The 25,328-nt window shown below is 37.6% G+C and overlaps 1 protein-coding gene across 1 annotated transcript in view; it reads left to right on the top strand.

Annotated features, from left to right (window-relative positions):
* Positions 1-5,482: 5,482 nt before the first annotated feature.
* Positions 5,483-25,328, top strand: part of LOC145999248 (uncharacterized) — a 135,613-nt gene continuing 115,767 nt past the window's right edge. The window contains exons 1-2 of the mRNA XM_083136184.1: positions 5,483-5,608; positions 17,135-17,297. Of these exons, the coding sequence (XP_082992310.1) occupies positions 17,217-17,297 (81 nt within the window). The 5' untranslated portion in view covers positions 5,483-5,608; positions 17,135-17,216. The remainder of the gene's footprint in view (positions 5,609-17,134; positions 17,298-25,328) is intronic.

Raw genomic sequence — 25,328 nt, 5'->3', positions numbered from 1 at the left:
TTTCTACAATTTGCTTTCTATTGGTAAGATAAGATTGAAACCACTTTTGTGGTAGTCCACGAATACCAAGTTTTTGAAGTTTCCACAGCAATATCTCGTGATTTACAGAATCAAAAGCTTTTGATAGGTCACAAAAGACTCCTACCGTGTGATTACAATTATTCAGAGATTGTGTGACACATTCTACTAAGTCTGCTAACGCTGTTTTCGTGCTTCGTTCGGACCTAAAACCATGCTGCGACAAGCTTAAGATTGAGTGTTTACTACAGAAATTTTCTACTCTCATCATTATTGCATGTTCAATAATTTTTGAGAAGACTGAGAGTTGGGAAATGGGCCTGTAATTTGATAAATCCTTTGGGTCATTTTTCTTCAGTAATGGTTTAACAACAGCTATTTTTAGCCTGTCTGGGAAAATACCCTGTTCAATGGAATTGTTTATTATATGTAGTAATGGTTGACATAGGGAACTATAACATTTCTTAATTAGGAAGTCTGGTATTTCATCAATGCCAGAAGATCGTTTGGTTTTTATACGCCTGAAGATTATCTTTAATTCCTGTTCAGTAATGGGGGAAATGAACAAGGATTTGTCATTCACTGTTATGTGTGTAGAACATTCTTCTGGAGCAGCCATAAACCCATTCCTTCTATTTGGAACTGCATTTACAAAATACTCATTGAAAGCATTCGCAATATTAGGGGGATGTTGGACTTCTTTTCCATTAATGCATATCACCATATTATTACCTAAAGATTGGTGTTTTGTTGATGCATTTCTTATAATTTCCCACATTGTTTTACATTTATTGTTTGAATTATTGATTTTACGGTCATTATGATTAATTTTTGATTGGTGGAGTACATTTTTATATATTTGCTTATACCTCTTGTAATATTTCAGAAAAGATGGATTGGGATTCACCTTACTTTCAGAATGAAGCATTTTTAGTTTTCTACTTGAGATTCTGATTCCGTTTGTGACCCATGGTTTACACTCGGTGGATATGTTTACTTGTTTAGGTGGAAAACATTCATTGTGTAACAAGATAATTTTGTTCAGAAAGAGATTAAATTTTTCGTTTGTGGAAGGTAAGTTATAAATATCTTCCCAATTTTCACTGTTTAGTTTTCCAATAAACATGAGTATAGAACCTTCATCATATTTACGTTTCTGTTTTTAGTGGCTTTCTATGATATTCAGTAGCTTCTCTTTTACATGTGAGACATAAAAATTGTGCTTCATGGTCGGAGAAGTGGACTGATATGTTTTCACATTGAAACTCTTTTGAGTGTACACTTATTAACATGAGGTCTATGAGGGAGAGTGTCTCTTTCGTTATGCGCGTGGGTGTAGTTACAATTTGCTTTAGGCCAAAAGTGTTTATTGTGGCTTCAAAGTGCAGTTTCCGTCCTGTATTTTTTAGAAAATCAATGTTTAGGTCCCCGCATACCAAAATTTCACATGTATAACTTTTTAATTCATCTAACAATACTGACAGATTTTTTATGAATATTGTATAGTCTGCATCAGGCGTTCTGTAGCAACATACTATTATTAAATTATATTGTGCAAGACGTACAGCACTAACTTCAAAATGTTTTTCTATAGGTCTCACAGTTTTGGGGACAATTTGTTTGGCAATTATATCATTTTTTGTAAATATGCCGGTTCCCCCTCGTTTTGTTAGAGACCTTGATGAGAAACTAGCTAGGTGGAAATTTGGAATTTGAAGGTAAGTAATTTCATCTCTGGACAGCCAGTGCTCAGTAACACACAGTACATGTGCATCTAAACATTCATCGGTTAGGAGCATTTCTAAATCTAACACTTTGCCTGTAATACCTTGAATGTTTAGATGCACAATATTGCATTGTATAACTCTCTTTTTCATTTGAGAGAAACTATTGGGTGTAAGACCTTGTTCCTTAGGTTTAACATTTACAATATTTGTTGCATTTTTACATTTTACAATAAAAAATCATCTTTAAATTTGCCCGGAACACTCCTTATTCTATCGGATGTTCGTGCAGATGGTTCTTTTTGTTTTACATTAATTCTTTTATCATTTTCCACTTCCTTGTCTTTTTCATCTTTTCTCACTTCACTGTAATCTTCATTTTCTTCACTACCATTTTTATCACTTACCATTTGACTGCATTTTTCACCATTCATCACAAGACAGACTTTTCCGCTATTTACCACATCACTATATTTCTTTCCATTTACCACTTCACTTCCCTGATTATTTATGGGGTGCCATTTCAGTTCAATAGGATTGCACTTCCTTCTTTGGTTTATAATGTATTTAGTTATCACCGTACCTATTGCTTTTGACACCTTTTCTTTTCCAGATCGGTTCAGATGCATGCCATGATTTGTGAAATTGTTTCTCTCTAGCCTGCTTACACCAACAATATCGTCATTACTAAAGTTTTTGCACAGGTGTCTGATATTCTTGTTTGTCTCTTTTATGGCCACATTAACACAAGATTCCGGTATGAGATCGTATCTCGTTGGTATATTAACTATGATCACTTTAGAGTTTCTTATTTCAGGTAGTTTCTTTTCCAATGTATATATCACATCGTGACCCTCATTGCATGCTACATTGTTTGAACCTGCCATTAGCACTACACAGCTGCTGATTTCTTTGTTTTGAGGTTTTAGGCTACTTACAATCTGCCCAATTTTTGCACCTGGCTTGACAAAACCTAACACTGAAACATCGCCTAGCTGACTCTTCACTTTTTCTGCCATTCCTCTGCCATGACTATCAGCATAGATGATCACTTCTGGTTGACTAACACTCGATTTTTTTATTTTCGAGATGTTTGTGGTTGTGTTTTTTGACTTCACATTTCTTCTGTACGTTCTTGAATTAGTTTCTGGGTGTATTTCTTCAGTCTGGAAATCTTGTAGTGTAGAAAATCTGTTTTTACTCTCGAAATTTATGCTATCGATGCGATGTTTTTTCTTTGTTGATTTCCTAACCACTTGAGTCCATGAGGATGTAGAATTTGTTATTACCTTTGCCTTTTCAATAGCTTCTAGTCTGTTTTTCAGGGCTTCATTTTCATTTTTTAACTCCTTTATATCACTTTGCAGTAGATTCACTACCTGTAAAAGATTCGGGAGTTCCTCATTTTCAACACTTTTTTCTCCGTTTTCACATTGCGGACAGAACCATTCACTGTTTTGGTCGATTTCTTCATCGGCATTCAAGTTGCCGCACTTAAAGTGTAACCATTCGTCACACATGTCGCAAAGAATTCCATTCTTTACAGATCTTTTACACTTTGCACATTTATCCAGCCCTGGCCCAAAACCATGGTAACGGTTGAAGTTTTTGCGTGCGATGACGTGTGACCGGCCAAGTGAATGCATCACTTCAATGTGAAGTCACGTGAAATGACAAAACGACAGTGTTGCAGTATGCAGATATTAAACACCAGAACAAGAACAATATCTAGATGAGGATGTGTACTACAGGCTGTGGAAAAGGAGATGCGATAACCACTAACGCCGTCAACCGGTTGGGCGGGAACTTTACGTCACATACCATGAAGAAGTAATAGGATCTGAGCTGATTATGTCCTTTGCGATTAGTCCACTCAGAATTAGTTCACTTCATCAAATGATTTACTAAATCTCATCAATTTACGTTGTCGAATTCATTATTTGAGTTTTTTTTTGTTTAGGTTCAACATCTTCACCGAAGAGAAAATTATGCTCATTTCTTTGTTTTCCTTGACCCTGTACATCCAGGTTCAAGGAAGTCAGTAATAAGGTGTGTTATATACAGTGTACGTACAACTATAGATTGAATTATATCTTCTCCAAATATGATGTATAAAGAAACAAACTGCCGGAGAACTAAGTGAGGTGAGTGTACAATTTTATATTACTGTTATAGTGGAACCACAAGCAAAGAAACCTGCGCAGACTCGCGACTCCTGTGCACCGTTCTCCAGTGCGGAGGGGAGGGGAAGAGTGGAGCATGCTCTCTTATAGTCCGAGTTGAACGGAATAGGAGGAAGGTTCCTTTTCTTGTGGTCGCTATTGTAAGTAAGGGGAACTGTGATTGGCCATTCATCTATTTTATCACTTCTTCATCATCTCAATTGACTTAAATGGCTGAAAGAGCAAAGTAAATTTATCAAATATAAATACAAACACGTACCGTTTAATAAATAACCAAAATGGAATGAAAAGTTAGCAGTTTGTATTTTTATTGCTTTATGTAAATATGTAGGGAAAAGCGAGAGAGAATTGTACAACAATGGCAAAGAAATGGTAGGCGAAGTATTTACCAGGATTATACTCCCTACATTCCTGCTCATAATAAGGAGTCGAAGGTATCTTGCTTAAGGATCTTTCTTCGATGTAAACCTAAAAGTTGACTTTTCAGATTACGTACATAATCTTCTGGGTTCTGCCCAGAATCTGCGCACTGCAGATTCTAGCATTAGCATGATTCACGTTAGCGTTTCCACACGAATCCAAAGCTCGGTGACCGAAGAATCCTATCCCGACTTCAGCAAATGACTTACCTACTTTTCTGGATCCCGAGCAGTCGGGAAATACCGAATGGTCATTTTAAAACGGTATTAATTCTTGACGTTTTCTACATTGCAAGTGTCTGGAACTTATCGGAAATTGTTAGTTTTCATTACAGAAATGCAAAGAAAATAACTTAAGGTGAAAATGAGAATTTGAGATTTCCCGACTAGTCGAGAAATTGCGAATATTTCCCGTCCCGAATGTCGGGATTTAAAATAATTCCCGTTCCGATCAATAATATTCTGTCCCGCATAACAATAAGTACCTATCGTAATTTGTTTTCAATTTGTCTGAAGCCACAAAATGTAAATGGGTGGAAATGTTCATTTGTGTACTCCATTTCGTGTGTTCAGTTTCTGGCATGGTTTCCTATCTGCATAGTGCAACACTAGCGCATAGATTTGGAATTCATTTCATGGATAAATTCACCTCTTACCGTCGTTTCGTCATATCGAGTAAACAACGGATTGGCCCAACCTATACTTCTAATAACCTTGCATTTATCATCATATTTTGTCTTCAATTTGAGAGGAGCTGATAAAAGTACGTCTTCACTCGTTGGCGCCATCTTCCATAGCTTCGGGAAATTTCGAACATTTCCCGTCCTGAACATTTTTTGACTTTGTGGGGAAATTGAGAATTTTCCCCGTCCGAATGTCGGGATTTAAAAAATGTCCCCTCCCGATCCCGTTTCGATCCAAAAAATTCTGTCCCGCCCTTCCCTACCCATGATTCTATATTTCTACTTTCGACCGGACGTCATATCCTGATAGGAGGACTTTTCTAATTTTGATCTGGCAACTCTGCAGTCTATTTGGCGCTTTGGTTACTGTTTTGTTTTTTCATCTCTCTTGTTTATGTTTACCTTGAACACATGGAGTTGGTAAGGCTGGTTATTTTGTTCTCCTGGAAGAAAATTAGTACCTTCAGTGGTATATACTTTGGGTGTAATGTAATTCCACTGCGTATCAGTGCCGGGGGTTTATACAGAAGTTTTCATCTATGTGTGTTCTTTACAGGGGTGAAATTAGCATTGAATTCAAGGTGGAGTAACACTTTACTATACCTGAGACAGATTTCTTCAAATTTACAGGAGAAAGTACTTACGCAAATCATTTTCTGTAGCGTTGTTGATGTTCGGGAATGTAATTTTGATTCATTTTAATGCGATTGCATGTGGTTTTGTACGAAGATCTATTTCCGACGCGCTATTGCTGCTGCCGCCATTTGCTTCCTGCATGAGAGCAGAATACGCTCTCGTATTGTCCGTATATGCTTAATTGAACGAAAGGAGTGCTAATGGAACCAAACCTAACAGGCCTAACCTAACCTAGTAGGCATACCTCGTCCCCGTGATGGTTTGTGGGGCTATCGTGAATTTTTGGGCTAACGTCAATGGTTTTTCGGTAAGCTATCGCCATGTTGTGTGTGGAAATAAACAAGAACAGTAAGTACTCGTAAATGTAAGAAATATACATTACTTTCCTAACAAATTAAATTATTTCACCTAAAGAAGTGTTCCCTAATGCAGAATAGTACGTTAGCAATGTAAAAAAGTGCGAAAGAAATTATTCCCAGGTGTCTCAGGTATAGTAAAGTAGTACCTTCTGCTCTCATGCAGGAAGCAAATGGCGGCAGCAGCAATAGCGCGTCGGAAATAGATCTTCGTACAAAACCACATGCAATCGCATTAAAATGAATCAAAATTACATTCCCAAACATCAACAACGCTACAGAAAATGATTTGCGTAAGTACTTTCTCCTGTAAATTTGAAGAAATCTGTCTCAGGTATAGTAAAGTGTTACTCCACCAGTACTATTATCGTATGGGTGAAACACCTACAAATCATATATTTCGGACTTCTTTACATTGCTAACGTGTTGCGGAACATTTCTTAAGGCGAAATAATGCATTTCTAACTAAGATAATGTCTATTTCTTCTATTTACGAGTACTTACTGTTACTTGTTGCTTCGAATCTGTAACACATTATGGCCGTGATAGCGTACTGGTTTAGGGAGCGTTCTGAGAGTGTTTTGTCGATTTATGCAGTGTTGCAACCTCGTTCACCGGAAAATATCTACTTTCGTGCCCGGATTTTAAATTATGCTAATACGTCGCATTTACGTGTAGAACGTGTAAAATAACCTTGCGATTTACCACGTTCATTGTCCATAAACAGCAATTTGGAACCATCTTCCTTTCGCAATTCGGAACCATCTTTCTTTCGCAATTCGTTAATGCTCTTCCTTTACGCACAACACTCTTGCAACCTTGAATATTGGCGTCAGACGAGGAATGCCTACGTGGTTAGGTTAGGCCTGTTAGGTTAGGTTCCATTAGCATAAATACAAAGAAAAAATAATATTTTCGCTAAGAGACGCGTTACCCTTGTATTGCCTAACATGAAAAAGGTCTCTCCTGTGACGTCAGAACACAATGTTGCTACAGTGTTGTGCGATAAGTGTCACCCATTCGGGTCGGAACCATCTTTCTTTCGTAATTCGTTAATTCTCTTCCTTTACGCACAACAATCTTGCAACCTTGAATATTGACGTCAGACGAGGAATGCCTACGTGGTTAGGTTAGGCCTGTTAGGTTAGGTTCCATTAGCATAAATACAAAGAAAAATTGTAAAAACAGCTCTCTCCTGTGACGTCCGAACACAATGTTGCTACAATGTTGTGCGATAAGTGAAACCCATTCGGGGAAAAATGGCTTCTTCCGAACTCGACAGGTGGTTCTAGTGAAAACACGGCGAGGCTGAAACACTGGCTACGGGGTTGCAACGTCTTAACACACGGAACATTGCACTCTCATGCAAAAAGCAAATGGCGGGAGCAGAAACAGCGTGTCGGACAGAGATTTTCGCAGAAAACAAAACGCATTCACATTAAAATGGATCAAATGTACATTCAGGAACTTCCAAAACTCTCAAGAAAATGATTTCCGTAAGTACTTTCTCCTGTAAATTTGAAGGAAATTTGAAGGAATCCGTTTTACCCATACGATAATGTTACCGTAAAGTAGTACCCAAGGTGGAAGAGAGCGGAGCCTAAAACCAAAGGGGCCCAAGTTCCTTTGTTTTATTGCGATTTCATCATGCTACGAATGAAATTTTGGTATGGTAACAGTTAGATATAATTAAATGTGTTTTCACTATATCTAACTAGTACCGAATTTTTGCCACCTACCATCACTTTTTCTAGATGTATAGATTTAATCACATAAAGTTGCTAATGAACGTAAGTTATGAGGGCAATCATAAACAGAGGACGTTACCACAGAGGACTCTGGACTCCAGATTTCACAATGCCCTGCAGATGCACTTGGAGAAAATTATTTGTGTTTGTGTTTTCTGGTAAGGTACTAGTTTACTATCCTACGGACAGATTTCTTCATTTCTACAGAAAAAACTACTTACCGTAATAAGTTCCTGTAGTATTGTCTAACATCTGGAAGGTGTTTTGTGTGATGTGGGAATGTTTCATAGCGGAAATTCAACCATTGACGCATAGCCCCACAAAACATTCATACATAGCCCCACGAACCATTTCCGGTAAGGTTAGGTTAGGTAGGGTCACAATAGGTTACAATAGTTAAAAATTGGTTTCGAAAAGAATTTGCGTAGCCCTACACACCATTCTCGCATAGCCCCACGAACCATTGACACATAGCCCCACAAACCATTTGCGGAAACGTACGTTCTTCAGTTACAAAAACACTTTTTTAAAAAAATGATATAAAAACGTGAATACATGTTAAAAAATGATCTGCGAAGCAGATAGGTAAGTACAAATGTCAAAAATTGACAAAACTCAGAAGTTATAGGTGTCCGAAGGATAGTAAACATTTACCAAAAAAGTGTTTTTGTAACTGAAGAACGTACGTTTCCGCAAATGGTTTGTGGGGCTATGTGAGAATGGTGTGTGGGGCTACACATATTTTTTTCGAAACCAACTTTTAACTATTGCAATCTATACGTGACCCTACCTAACCTAACCTAACCGGAAATGGTTCGTGGGGCTATGCGTCAATGGTTGAATTTCCGCTATGAAACATTCCCACATCACACAAAACACCTTCCAGATGTTAGACAATGCTACAGGAACTTATTACCGTAAGTAGTTTCTTCTGTAAAAATGAAGAAATCTGTCCAGGGAATGTCAGATTAGTACTTTTTCTTATAGTTAGCATTGCTCTGCTATCACTTTACCTAACTTCTGTCATGACAATGAATGTTGATTAAATTAAGTGGATGAAGGGTGGATACAAAGAGATGCTCATGCACAGGCTAGGGCTTGAACTCGGATCCTTCAGTAATGAGATCGTGAGATGGAGAAATAAGGGAAATCAAGCGGTAAATGTCTGTTATATCGGAGACACATTTCTTCATTATTACAAAAGCAACTACTTACGGAAATGAGTTTCTATAGCATTTTGAAAGCCCATGGAGGTATTTTGTCACCGTAGAATGCTGCACAACAAGAAATAAGGTCTTTTGATATAATAAACTTACATTTTGTGCAAAGCGACAACATTATATCATCGTTTCCATTATGTTCCTGCAGATGGCGCAAGCATCGAAAGTCACGCGGTCTCGCCAGTGTTTCCAAACTTGTCTTTTTTTATGAGATTTTTTTTAACTATGCTTACCTAACCTGACCCAACCTTTACGGAAATGGTCCATGGGGCTATCTGTCAATGGTTCATGGGGCTATCATGAATGGTTTGTGGAGCTATTGTGAATTTTTTTGGGGACTATCTGGCAATGATTCGTGGGCTAGCATGAATGGTTTTTGGGGCTATCATGAATGATTTTTGGGGCTTTTCGTCAATGGTTTGTGATGACATAATGAACACGAAAGTAGGTATTTTTCGGTTAAGAAAGTGGAAACACTGCATACCCACTCCCAATTGACAAAACACAAGCATGGCGCGTGATGATCCACAGCTGTGTGCGCCATATTGTATGTTCCGCAATGGAAGAAAGGAACGAAAAGAATTGCTCGTAATGTGAAAAATTGAAGTTATTTTCATGTAAAAATCATAATGGCACCTTCAACTATGTTCCGCAATACACAGTTGGTAAGTACGAACCATCCGAAACACAAAATATCAAATTTTAATGTGTCTCCGATATAACAGACATTTACCAATCAAGCAATGCAAATTTTTTGAAAAAAAAAAAAGTTAATCATACACAAAGATGGTGTTTCAAACACCAATTGAAAATTATCACTGGGGGAAAATGCAGTTTGCTTTACCGACACCCACGTATCCGAATGGTTAGCCCTTTCCTCTAGTATTTGTTGACGGCCGACCTCCATGGTGGAATGCAAGTGGTCCTGGATCGGTAACCAGTGGATTTTTTTTATTTGCTTTATTTTACTTTGCTTCTTGTGCCACTTTTGACTAACTTGCAAAGATGGGGAGGAGTGATGACATGATGTAATTGATGATGGAAACTCGCAAACATCCATGCCCATGCCGGGATTCGAATCCGGGGCTCCTGATGTCGAATCGCGATGTGCTAACACCACTCTTCTACAAGGGCCGGCGGTACCCAGTGGAGGCACATAGTGGTTCAGTTCCCACTTTAGACTGTAGGGCCAGTCCCGATTAGCCTTTCTGTGCATAAAGTGGGCTTAAAACACCAAATCAACCATTCATGGGGGAGTGGTTATCACAGTGGGGGTCGAATCCCCAACTGGGGATGGGTGTTCTTTGTGTTTGTCCCTTCCTTAATTATATCGTATCATCTTCGCGGTTAACGAAATGTGACAAAAAATCTACTCTAAGTAACAAATATCAAATCAAATCATTGATAGATTTGTTTTTTTTTTAACTTCGATTTCCTGCCACTTTTGGCTAATCGCGAAGATGATAAATTGATGAAGGGACACACACATAAAGAACACCTATGGCAAGCCGGGATCTCTGGCTTAGTAATCAAATGAAATCGTTTTTTTATTTTCAAAAGGGGGTGGGAGTTACGTGTAATTTTTTTAGAAATACTGGGTGCTAAAGTGTGTGTGTGTGTTGGGAGGAGGGGGGTTATGACCCCCATCAACCACCCTTCGGCACCACTTGGATTGCTATGCCAAGTGTCGAGGTCACCTCACGTCACTCATGTTAACAGAAGTAAATCACAATCGAATAGAACCATGTAAAAATTGTGTGGTTCTAGTTAGATATAGTGAAAACACATTTAACTCGTTTATTTCCGAATTATTTACATTTGTACTTACCTTATATGCATAGCGGAACATTTTTCAACTTGGGATTATGTTTCTTTGGTCATTGCTAATTTGGCGGGCAAATCTTGACTCACGTTGTCTATTGTCAGCTGATATGCAGTGTTTCCAAACTTACGAACTCATAAATGCCACACAAACTATTCACAAAAGGTCTTTAAGCGAAAATTGATCCACAAACCATTCACGGAAGGTTAGGTTAGGTTCAGTTAGGTTAGGCAAACAGAAAATTAAATTTAAAAAAAAAAAAAGCTCACAAGTCATCTTGTAAAACTACTGCGTGGTTGCTACGCTAACACTTATTAACCGTAAAATTATGGTTTTTAGGCTAAAATTGATCAACAAATCTTTCATGGAAGGTTAGGTTAGGTTCAGTTAGCTTAGGCAAACATAAAAAATTAAATTGGAAAAAAAAAAAACGCTCACGCTTCATCTTGTAAAACTACCGCGTGGTTGCTACACTGACAGGGGCTACATAATCGAACGCATGGAACATTTGATTCACGTAGTCGACGGTAATGGTGGCACGAGCTATCATGCAACGGAGATACATGAATGTCGAAAATTACATTATTTACCGGCTGAATAAGTTGTGCGAATGGAAAAAAAAACACTATTCCCAGCTTCCAAAAGTCCACACGAACTCAATTCCGTAAGTACTTTCCTGTCTTTTCTCCTGTAAATTTGAAGAAATGTGTTTTCACTATATTTAACTGTTACCAAAAATTCAATATATTTAAGGGGATAAACATGTAACAATACACACATTTTAGTTTCTTCAATGATATTCATTTGGCTTTTTGAGTTTTGGAATAAATTTTTCATTTCATTATTCACTGCAGAGTACAACACACAGGAACAAGAATGCATGCTCGTCACGTGTTCGAATCCCGGCCTTCATCAATTCCATCATATATCACTCTCATCCTCATCTTCGCGATAACCAAGTGTGGCAGAAAAGCGAAGTAAAATAAACCTAATCAACAACAATAAAAACACTCGTTCTGTTGCCCAAATAAATACATGCTTACTCAATTGTTTTCATTGGAAGCCAAGAGCTACTATATGTAAATAAAATGCTAGTAAAAATAGAGTGAGAGAGATAGAGCGTGAGCAAATATTTGTTATTTAATCATTATATATTTTATATTTGGAAAAAAGAAGAAAGCATAACGTTTTTGTCTGCACATAATAAGTTCCCATTTCATAAATAATGAAACTACATCCCATATTATACATACACATTGTACAATGTGTAAAAACGTAGAAAAAATCAATCAACTTTCGAAACCGTTACCCATGTAGGGCTGGTGACCAAATGTACCGAACTAAATTTATGTTGATTTTTTTTTTTTTTTGCAATTACTATATGTTCATGTTTTACATAACATAAAATTTGTTCGTATTTAGTCATGATATGTGGCCCACGTACTTCTATCATGAAATACTTCCACAATTTTTATGTGTCTGAACTAGTTGCATGCACATACAAAATGTGTAGAACCATGTGTAAATACTAAGAAATGCAAAAATATGTAAATTTTTCAAGAATGTGTTTGCAATTGTGCATTGTGTCAAATGCACATGGATCACGTATGAACTACAGACACGGCCATGTAGGGGCCTACAGGGTATATGGCAACAATATGCTGAATGATATTCCTGAATATATCAGCATCCTCATGACAAGCATGTTTCCAATTTGTATCGAAGGTCAATTTTGCTGACTCTGTGGCCAAGCATATCAATTGGTTGGCTTTTAATCCCATGAACAAAGTTTTCGGGTTCGAAACTTGGTCTGTATTTTTATCAATCACATCTGATCATCATTCATCCTCATCATCATGATTAGTAAAGAGAGGCAGAAAATCAAGAGTGATACAATGTCGAAATTCTAACAGAATTAAAGCAACATGTGTAACCTGACAAAAAAAAAAGTAGAATTATTTTCGGCACCAGCAACTGAATTTTAGTCGCAGCAAGATCTTCATCATTATCAGCATCTGCCTGTCCAAGTGCTTATTGTTTAACTCCAATTCTTTCATGGCCACTGCATTTTTTTACGTAGTAAAGTAAACCATGCCATGAAGGCACATTTAGGGGATGTGGGGGTAGGGCCCCACACATTTTCAGTCTCTGCTCTTTTGGAGGTGATGTGACCAGCACTATGCTCCATCTGCCTTTATCTCCCAAGGTTGCCCCCAGGCAAACCCCAGAACCACTTTTTGCAGGGACAAGGTCAGAAAAATTCCGACCTTAGATCAACCACCCTGGAAACAACCCGGGTGTCCCACGTGACAGTCAAATGCTCTACCAACAAGAGTGTGAGTGATTTGCTTTATTTTACTTTGCTTTTTGTGCCACTTTTGGCTAATTTCCGAAGATGGGGATGAGTGATGATATGATGAAATTGATGAATGAACACTCACAAACATTCATGCCCAGACATGGATTCAAAGCTGGGACCCCTGGCATTGTAGCACGATGTGCTAATCACTCCGTCACAGGGGCTGGTCCTTACCGACTAGATCGCTGTGGTATTTTACATGGTTTGATTTCTAATTGTGTCTGTTAACACATACTTCAGAGGTTTCGTGACTACTTACGACACTTTTTCTGGAGAACAATTTTTCCCTCCAAAGCACTTCTATCTGATTGTTTGCAAGCAGTCATTCATTTATTGTTGTCTTAGATACAGACTGCTGCTACCATCTTATTTCACATGCGTGGGATGTGAAGGAGTATTATTTCACTCCTAAATGTTTTTGTTATTGTTATTTGTTATTTAGGTCTCCTAGCAGTAGAATAATGCCCCTAAATTCTTTACACACCTGATCACACCTTGAGCACAAAACTTCCTATGAGCCTCACATGATAATCTGCAAATAATTGACGAAAGTTCAGCAGGGGGAAGAGAGACTACATTCCATCTTACTATTTCACAATTCTGTATTACATCCACAACAGGGGTGTAGCTAGTATGACTCCCAAAAATATCATTTTTGTCTACATTTATTGCAGTTTTACTTGTAATTGTATAGTGTACATTTTATACTTCTGATGCAAAAATGGAACCCGTATTAACCATGTAAACAAAACCAAACTAAAAGTTTCACTACTCACATGGTTGCAAATTGACTACACATATATGTACAAAAAAATCCTCTCCAAAATATTCTATCAAAGTGGCTTACAGGGGTGTCGCGAAATGTTCCAATACTTTCACTGAAATGACACTTCCAAATATGTGCTTATTTAGTACTTTTTACATGTAAAATGTTTCTGAATTTGAAATATGTGTTTATTTTTTCACCTTAAGGCAAGCAACCAAACTACACTAACTAATCCTTGCAAGTGCTAGATAGGCTTACATTCTGACTTGGGCGCTGCAGAAGTATCTTGAAATACTAAGGGTGTCATGAAACGAAACAGTTTGGGAACCCCTGTTCTATCATACAGTGTTCATTCCATTTACTAGGTTATTGATACATTTGATCACATAAGAAGAATGCTCCCACATTGCTTGCAAATGCTTCGTCTTTTCTTTTTCAAGAGTATAGGACCCGTTCCAAAAGTTGCACGAGTTTAACACGTTAAACAAGTTATGGTAACTGGCTGCCGCATAAGTGCTTCCGTGCGTTTCGTGAGATTCATTATGCTGTCCCAAAAGTTGCATCCTGTACGTTTCGTGCAAGAACGAGATTCACCAAATGCATGGGCCAGGAGGCTGGTTTGTTCAGTGAGAATTGTCTGCTGCTTGTAGACAACGCATGTGCTTGATGGATCCAAACTGAACAACTTCGAAAATGTATTATAATTTTAACAGATAGCAACATGAAGCAACATGCACAAGATGAGTATGCCTCAACTGTTCTTAGAATGTGATTAAAATGAGTAACAGTGTCCGCAGTAGTGTTTATTTTTGCCATTAAGAACATTCCTTCTGCTGGATGCCATGTGGAAACGTTCTCTGAACAAAATGCTGCGCCTGCACCTGCGCTTTCGCCTAGAGTGTCCGATAAGTCTGCAAAATAACTGGTTTCACCAGATTCACGAGCCCAGTTATTTTCATTGAATGTGTTTGTTTCGTTAAGACTTTCGGAACACACCCATAATATTGTGCTTATATTAACCTGGGTGCATGCCACACTCACAATTTAATAAAGTGTCATTTTATTAATATTTAAAATATTGGCCTTCAGCACACACTACCAACTTTTAGAGTACTACTGGAAGTAACAACAAATTAATTTCAAAAAATTCAAAAATGAATTTGAAATTCTTATACAATTAACAATTTTTTTTTGTTGATCATTTAATTGATTTAGTATTTTGTGGATACGTTGTATTGGCTGACACACATATCTCTGCCACGATCTGTGCAGTGCAATGCGAGAAAAAGTGTTGCTAATCTGTTCGACGTACATACATATGGACTAAAACTTCGCTAAATTTGGACTAACACATGCGTAAAATTACCCAAAATTATGCAAAGAAGACTTCTTCATAGTGATTCATGATTTGTATGATTTCGAATAAAGTAAATAATGTATTATTTTTCCATTGCATTAATTGGCTTGGTGGCATTTTGACTGTTCACTCCCAATAAGCCCACACTGGTACTGGATCTGCAACGACATGTGATACATGACTGACACTACTACTGGTTTGAGAACTAATAACCTGCGCTGCGAACGTGTTAAACCTCGACAATTGGAGCTCAAACACTTCTCTTTAAGCAGTATTATTGCCTCTCTATGATGGGCGACAGTCGGCTGCCTTTGTTGTACATTTACAAACGATATTGGCTTCCGCAACAATAACAAGTACATATATTGCCACCAGACGATAAGCCGCGTGGATTTCTCTTTCGTTACGAACTTTCCATCAAAGCATGCTAATTTTAACAAAGAAAACAATATGCATCGCATTAAGCAGCAAAAATACCATCTTCCTTCCTTCGTACAATTCCTACAAGAACACGTGACAAAGCCGAGAGTTGAAACACAGAAATGCTCATGCATCCACATAATTTATTTCTTCTGAACAATTCTAAAGTAATGAAGTATGAACAATAGTACTGGAGGCATTATGGAATGCAATGTTCACTAACATACACACGCAATACACACAGACAACGTCAAGCCCGTCAAGTACTTAAAATAATATTTTGGTGCTTCCAATCCAACAAAAGTGCTTCATTAATACAGTTGGCCACACTAGTTACTAACTAGCCAATGAAAATGCATTGTATAAAAGAAGCAACCATTACATCATGCTATATTGCCACATTAATATTCCCGTTGAACGGTGTGAGCCGTGAGCTGGAGCACTATTCAATTGTTTTCAATTATGTTTGGGCGAGTGTGTCCAAAAATAGAATGACAATTGGCAACAATGGCGAAGGTTGGCAAGCAGGGCAGAACATGTGATGCTAAGAGGCAGGGAGATGAAACGAAAATTGTGATCTGCACTGCGGCAGAGATGTGTGTGTCGGCCTTTAATCACACAGACCCTTTAGATTGTTAATTATATTTGTGGGAGGGTGAGAGGTGGTGATATGTAAGGTTGAAATAGAGAAAACATTTGTTTATACCCTTGAATTGTTGGAAAGTTTGCCTTAAACCAGGAATTATGCTTGTATTTTATCATGGTCCAATAGTGGCCATACTGAGTAAGAGATGTGAATGTAGCTAGGAAAGTGAGGACATGCAATATATAACTGGAATGATCAAAATATAAAAGGTATAGAAATATACAAAGCTTTGTATAATTTAAAAATGCAGTTTACAATGAATTTTACAAGTTTGGTAGGGAATCCAGATGTTCAACTTTAACAATTGCAAAGAGGGATGTTTATATTTTTGTCTCAAGACAAAATATAAAGGGAACATTTAATTTGTAATAAATATCTACTTTTGAGGTAGATAACAGATGCTGTGAAGGCACAGGGGGTTAGTGAAGGTATAGAGCTCCACATATTCTTGATCATAGCCATAGTTGTGATGATGATTAGCATCCTGCCTGACTGCCTTTACCCTCCAGGTAGTGATTTATACGAGTCTGGGTGAACCTCAGAGCCATGCAGAAACAGGGAAAATTTTTCCTTGTGCAGATCACCTGCCCCGGGATGAGCTTAGGTCTTCTGAGTGATAGCCAGATGCTCTACGAACTGAGCTATGGCCGTTCTTGGTAGATGACTATAATTTTCATAAATACCCTGTATTTACCCAAATTTTATTTAGCTACCCAGTGTTTAAATACCCATGTCCCAACCCTACCCTACTTATGACTTCAGTTTTCTTCATTCTAGGTTTCAGAGGATAACAGTTTGCCAAAGTTTGTGTGCTATCCGTGCATAGACAAGCCAGACAATCTTGCAGGACTTCCATAACATGTCTTCTGAATCGGAAAACCTTCTGAATGAAAATCCATCATCTGCAGAAATGAAGCAGAGAAAGGAGATGGACTTTGAGGTAAAGTTACTATTTTTTACTTGAAGGAGTTGTGATGTATTTGCTCTTGGGGTGGTAATAGATGTATTTCTAAGAAATGAAAAGTATTATTTTTACACCTGCTGTTACTAATAATGTAAGCATGTATACTTTCTTGAAGAACCACTGTGAAAGGGATATGTAGGCTAAGTATCAGGGTTCTTGTGAATAAAATTGTGTTTCATATTAGACTATTCTCTTCTGTTTGGTACAGCAAATCAATTTTGTGTGTGGCATTCACCTCATTGTAAAAGTATTTTAAAATACATGAGGAATGGAATATATCTCCAGAACAAGATATTGCCATGTTTAAAAATATATTTAAAATTCAATTGAGTTACGTAATGTGCAAGAGTTGCATGTGTTCATTATATTTTACCATACATTCTTGATAAATGTCTATGTTATGCACTTATCATAATAAAATACTAGTAATGAAAGCTGTACCTAGAGTGGGTAATAATAAACACCACATTCATATTTTCAATGTTATAACATGAGTGTTCATCAGAAACTTTGTAAAATGAGGAGGTTGAAAGCAGGGAGTCGTAACGTACCCAATTTGCGTTACACGGTACGTTCCATTTTGTAGGAGGAAGAGTATGGTTCAACTGCTGATACCCATGTAACGTAACGAAATGCAATATCTTATAGATTGACGTTACAAGGAACGTAACAAAATGTATTATGGTAGATATTAACGTTATAAAGGAACGTAACGAAATGAGCACATTGGAACATAACGTAATATGTAATATGGTATATACTACCGTTACAAGGAACGTAGTAACGAAATGCAATATGGTATATACTAGCGTTACAAAAACGTAACTGTACATAGGAACGTAATGAATGCAATCCTCCGTAGCGGAATGAAGTGAAAGGCAATATGGTTAACTAACGTTACATAGGAATGTAGCAAAATGTAAACCACTGTAGCGGAACGGAACAAAATGCAGTTGGGTACATACCCTCTGCATAAGGAACGTAAATAAATTCAGTATGGTAGATGTTAACGTTACAAGGAAAGAACAATTCACAAATGTTAGCTAGTAACGTTATAGGCGCGTGACGAATATAATCTATTTAACATCAAGGAAGAAAAAGGAATAGCCAAAATCTCTTACCTTTCATTGGAACATTGCGAAAAATAACTCAGTATATCGTATGGGATTAATGTGAAATGGCCGTGAAAAATATGGTTGTTTGTAAAAAAATGAATTTCAACCAGGGTTGTTAAAGGGTCAGGAATTTTAAATCAATTCAATTCCGGTTCAGCAGGGAATATTAGCAAGCATAAATGGATCTGGACTGTAAAGAGCCTCTTTATGTATTTCAATTCGTTCCAGGGACATTTTCTCCTGATCAATTGAAATACGGCACAGGGACCTTCTTTCCGGATCAATTTAAAGACGGTCTAAGTTCCATATTGAAATGAAAGAATACGCAACTTGGGACCGTATTTAAACTGTGCGATAAAAAAGTTTCCGGTCTTGTTGCGGAACCCAATTAGAACCCATTAGAATTTATGGGTTCGTGGACGTTTAACAACCCTGATTTGATATTAAATTACATTTTTGGCTCGAAATTGAATAAAGCTTCCAACTAGTGTAGAAATGAGTAGCAATAGGCGTGCGCACGGGGTGCAGGGGGGGGGGGGCAAATGCCCCCCCCCTCGTCATGGACATCTTTCGATATTTTAGACGCAGGGAAATATGCCATATGCAATTGCATATTAACCCGATAATAGTGTTGCCCCCTCAAGAAGCACCACTTGAATTCGAAATTATCGCATTCCTGCATCCCCATTACATAAATTAATGTAAATTACTATGACAAATCAAATTATACGTGTGAAATATATACTTTTAGCTGACATTAGTTTTCTAAAGGGGAGAGGTGGCCATCCTCGCCCCCCTTCCAGATTTCCATGCCCCTATATTATTATACTTTATTCCAGAAATTTAGGGTAGAGGAATCATATCGCCGGTTATTAAACGATATTATGCTCTTGAAGAAAATGAAGTATTTGGAAGCCGATGAAAGTTCACAAAGGAACAACGGCGGAAGAAGGTGCAGTCGCACAACCACAGTGGGCAGGGGAGATTAGCCCTCAAACTTGTACAGAAATCAATTCTAGGAGGTAAGGAAGGCAAACATTGGACTATAGAAAGAAAGGTTGCAGAATCTAAGAGTACCAAGACAAAAGGATACTCAAGATGGATTTAGTTTTCACGTCTTTCGTGCACTATTTCTTCCAGACGGCCAAGAGCACCTGCAAGGGGGCACAGAGGGGCAATTGCCCCCTCTCGATTTCTATCTTTATACCAATTTAAAAAAAGTTATATAAACTTGGACAGTTGCTGCTGATTACGGTGTAAGTTTTGCCCGTGTAAGGTAAAAAATAGATTTATTATTAATTTTTGAAGCCGCACCGTTCATTTATAAACACACTGTATATGAACCATTGTGAATTCGAGTCAATTTAAACATTTTGCGTTGTTGCGAGATTATCTATTAGGATAAAATTTGGACATAAATAATCTAAGTAGATAAAGTGCAACTCGTATATCAAAATTGCCATGTCCATCTGATCTCCGAAAGTACTGTTTAGCACGTCACATTTCAAGTATATGATTGATTGATTTGGTGTTTTGAGTCCACTTTATGCATAGTAAGGCTAATCGGGACTGGACCTTCAGTTTGAAGTGGAATCCGAACCACTTGTGCCTCCACCGGGTATCGAACCCGGGACCCCTTGATTACTAGGCGACGACGCAACCACTGCGCCATCGGGGAGGCCATTTCAAGTATAGTCCATGATTGTATCTAGTATATGAACAAGATTTGTCCCTCCTCTCAAACAATTCGTGGCTTGTCCCCACCGAACGAAGTGTGTCACTTATAAATTAGGTTTCCGAAAGCAGGCATTATGCATGAACAGAACTTACAAAAATTATAAGCCAGTTCGTGACCGCGAGTTATTGACCGTCTCCCCCCCCCCCCCCAACCTATCCGCTTTAGGTTCCGGGATCGAGTCCTGGTCTGTAAATATCTTTTTTAGGTGTCTCTTCATCAATTTCATCTATTTATCATCCATCTTCATAGTTTCGATTAATTATAAAAGTAACATAAAAGCAAAGCAAAATAAGAACAAATAAAAATAATTGCAAAATGACTACAAAGTCAGAACTACATTTGAAAAATAAAATGCGAGCAGAAGATTCATTTTCAAACAGGTATTTGGGTAGAATTGTGTAGACAGACAGCATGCTCCCGAAAGTTGCCAATCCACGTGTAGCATGACCTTCGATACTGGGGTTGCGCTTTTTCAGGATAGTTTTTCTCGACCCTCCTCAGGCGTCTTATCAAGAATGCCTCGGTGTTCGCAGCATTGCCAACTTATTTTCCGTCGGCAAAAGTCTTTTTCCTCCTATTTAATCTGCGGTTGGCTCTACAATACATCATATTAAACAAGATACAACAACTGAATTACGGCGAAGTAGGTTAGAAACCCTGCGTGCTCAAGAGCAGCTTCGATAAGGCACCTGAATTGTTTCGAGCTGAACCAGGAAATAGGCGATCTTTATTCCCGAAGGCCATTCCGTAAAACTAATGCCACAAGAAGTTTTCTGTGTGGATTTGAGAGCATGAAATTGTAGGTTGGTGATAGTACTACAAGACGTCAAGTGGATTTTTTTTCTGTTTTGTTATTTTATATAGCTTTGCTACCTATATAGTTTGAATAACTAATCAATCATTTGATGAGCAGACAAACACGAAGAAGCCGATCCCGTGGCAAATTAGTTAGCGTAATACACTGCGAAGTCTAATGTCGGATTAGAAAATATGGATGGGTCATTTGTCTTTATACCACTTCTATCACCTATCACATCTTTTATCATTGCGATTAACCGAAAGTGGTAGACGCGAAATAAAAATAGAACCTTTGCATGAATGTCCGAAAAAGAGGCAAGGGCACGACCCACCTGGAAAAGGAAAGTCAACCAAAAATTATATATATCGCGCAATTGCATTTTAGCTATAATAATATATGTTAATTATTGCATGAACATGATAACTTCAAATTAAAGCAATGGTTTTTGAGGAGACAACACTGTTATGGGGGAACATGCACCTTGTTTGCCCCCTCTGGAAAAAAACTACCTTGCTTGCCCCTCCCTGGAAAAAAAAATCTCGCAGACGTCCATGAACCTTTGGTATCGACTTCGGAGTATAAAGCTGCAACGTGCCACCACTCGTAACTCCAGGGTATGCCGAATTGGCAACACACCGCTCCTTGCTCCGGCTGGTCAGTTGGGAGCACCAGTTCTCACCCAGGGATCGGGATTAAGACGATCCACCCTTCCTCCAGAAAGGAAACCACCGAATTGCGACACGTGACAGTAAATAAAATTCCAAATATTTTATAATTAAAATGTCCAAAATCTTTAATCACGAATCGCGCGCGTACATACTGATTCGCACAAGTTAAAAGTTATAATTTATTGGGTCATGCACGCTCGCAGGCAGTCATAAGCAATTTATTTAACACGAGAGTCCGCGCACCGCCTTCACAGTTAATAGCAAGACCTCAACTGCTACCTCAAGCGCGAGGTGCAGCATAACAGATTGTTCTAACTTACAATACAAACTCATAACATAAAATAACACAAGAAAAACTGATAATTTATATAACACATCAATGTTAATTAGCGATAGTAAGCTAAAGTTAAGGTTGGCAACAATTAAAAATGCCAACGTGGAAGCTTTTACATCGCCAAGAACACGAGGGAGAAATACTTTGCAATAATATTACAATATTAAACTATATAGAAATAACTAAACTGATTTTATCAAATAAATCATATTTGCCCTTGTACATAAAAAATGATTAAATAAAGATTTAGTTTATAAGGAAGACAAATTACTTCAATCTTGTACATTGTTGAACAAAAATCGATATTAAGAAGAAATGTATTTAACTTGTGCTTCAAAAACAATGAAAACGTTGCATATATTATTTGGGATCCTATAAATTCTGAATAAATGTTGCAAAAATACGCGAAAAAGAAAGTAAAAAAAATACGTGAATAATATTATAAAATATAAAGAAACATAATATATACATGAATTATAAAAACAATTAACTATAAATAATTTAATCCAAGTTCTTAACTTGAAAATATACGAATAAGATAAATGCCAATATACAACTGAAATCTGCCCAACATGACGGTCGTTAGAAAGCATTGTTTCTTCAATGTATAGCGCGGCAATAGATCGCGACAGCCTCTTATTTGCCAGGAAATATCAACACGAGAACAGGGATAGGAATTCCTCTTATTTTAGATTTTCTCAAACGAATGGAGTGCATACATTGCTCTAAACAGGATGCTCTCTACCTTATGATGGGAGCAATGTATGCGCTCGAAACATTGGACGCTAACGCCGATTTAAGTTGGCTCGCAAGCCGAGAACACTGTTCGAATCTCCACAGGAATATAATAAAAATGTATCATAACCAAATGACACATCTGGTGTAATACCTAACGTGCCAAATTTTGGAAAATAGGAGCTGGTAGCGCCACTTCCCCAGGATTATTATCCGTGGCCTGCAAGCAAGGTTCTTGTATGTGTGACATTTCTGTTTCTGAGACTACGTGTGACTACCTACAAATTATGTGAAACAATAACAAACAACTTCCCGACCGATTTCCAAGGCTCGTTTCACCCTAGCTACAAACTACCACTTCGATCACTGCATGCACGAGTGAGTAGTGGCATTCGCGTGTCTTCCCTTTTAATGCAAAACCACAATTTGCTCCACAGCATGCTAAGATTTTTGAAAGCAATACTTGTGTGTTAATTTAAATTTTGCCCTGTTCATTCATCTATACAGTATTTACTACTTCCAAATTTGTGTGCCTGTCTTGAGTTTGCATTCTCGTGGCTGCTGCCATATTGCGTAGATGAACGAAAAACACACTCAATATACCAAATTGCTTGTATGTAGACATCAGACGATAAGAGATGAAACAATTGCAGCCTACAATTTCCCTCAATCAACTACAATTGCCATCTGAGTATGAGAAACCACTTACATTCTAACCGGGTTCGATTCCTAGTGGAGGCACAGTGGTTCATTTCCCACTTTAAACTGTAGGTCCACTCCCAATTGTAATGATCTTCAATTAGGCAAAACGTTAACGAACAAAACAACATTTATTTTAAATTATAACTTCATGTTATATAAACTACATGAAAGACATTCAACAAAGACAAAAGACAATCTCTCTGTAACTCGAGTTGTTCACAGTATCTCTTCCACAATCTTTTATCTTTTTCTTAACTTCTATCAATTCTCCCCCTCTAACAAAAAAAAAATCATCCATAGGTCTTGTTACCAAAGGTAAGTTGTAGTCTATCCGGCTCCTTCTTGTTTCTAGAAGATCTTCGAAATTCTCTGTTTTCTATGTTCCTCGCTTCTGCAGGTACAACTGCCTCTTGTTCCCCATGTCCTGGTGCTGCCTCTGTATACATTGGAAACGTCCAAAAGTCATCCAACTCCTCTTCTTTCTTCTCAACCTCCCATCTCTGACCTTTATAGTTGTTCTTACGCTTTCCCACTTGATGTCTGTGCACTCTTTTTGTAAATCCATTTTTAAGTTTCACTTCTAAAAGCCTTGCTCCTACTCTCTTAATCACCTGAGCTTTTATAAACTTAGGCACTAAGGATGGAAAATTTTTTACCCAAACTATCTCTCCTGATCTTGGCATCCAAGATTCTGCCTCATATTTATTATTTTCTATCTTTTTATCTATTTGGCAATTTGGTAAGTTGAATATACTTCTCGGCTGATAACTCATAATTCTTTCTGCTGGAGACATTCCTAATCTTTGCCAGTTCGGAAATCTTAGATAGTATAAAATACTATCTATACTTTTTGTCCAGTAAATTCTAAGTCCCTCATTTCTACTTTGAAAATATTTCTTTCTTAATAAGCCTTTAACAGTCTGCACCCACCTTTCCGCTAAACCATTACTTTCCGGATTCCTAGGCGGTGAATGTATCAATCTTATTCCATGCTTTTCACAGAATTTCTCAAATTGATTACTCCTAAAAGGCGGTCCATTATCTGACACAATAACAGAAGGATAACCAAATATCTGGAAATTTCTATTTAAACATTCTATAGTTTCCTCTCCATTTGTCGATCGCACCTGCCATATTTCTGTCCATCTAGAGCAACTATCAATGAATAGTAAAAATTTCCTTCCTCCGTATTCAAAAAAATCAATATGTATTCTTTCAAAAGGAATCTATGTTTGTTTCCATCCGACATATTTGTTTTTGGATGTACTTCTTTGAAAACTATTGCATTCTACACATTGATTTCCCAACCTGTCAAGATCCTCGTCTATTAAAGGCCACCAGTAGCCATCATCTTCATTTTAGGTGTACCTACATGTTCTGCATGTAACAGCTTCAACACTGTTTCCCTGCATTCTTTAGGAATTATTATACGTCTTCCCCACATAAGGCCTCCTTTATTAATTGTTATTTCATTCTTCCTTCTGTAATAATGTAAGATCACAGTATTTTGAAACTCTTTTGGAAGTGAATTAGGCCACCCAACATCAATCCATTGTACAACGTTTTGTAAAATGTCATCTTCTTTCATCTTCTTTACTATGTTATCTAACAATAGAGGTTCAATTTCAAAGGTGTCAATATAATTTAAAGATTCCTCAGCATCCCCTGTGTCTTCCTCTATTAGCAATCTAGATAAAAAATCCGCTACATCTACACGTTTTGTGTAAATAATTGTGTATGAGTATTGTGATAATAACAAGGCCCATCTCTGTAAACGTGAACATGCTAACGATGGAATTGCTGCTGCCTCTCCAAAAATATATTTTACAGGTAAAGAATCACCGTAGTGTAAGTGTATTGTTTCTACGCAGTACTTAGTAGGTATGCATTTGTAGCCTCTGTTTTTTACCAATCGA

This window comes from Lepisma saccharinum, chromosome 15, assembly GCF_977018435.1.
Source record: "Lepisma saccharinum chromosome 15, izLepSacc3.1, whole genome shotgun sequence".
Classification (NCBI taxonomy): domain Eukaryota; kingdom Metazoa; phylum Arthropoda; class Insecta; order Zygentoma; family Lepismatidae; genus Lepisma; species Lepisma saccharinum.
The sequence above is the reverse complement of the archived record's forward strand: the minus strand, read 5'-3'. Positions and strand labels throughout refer to the sequence as shown.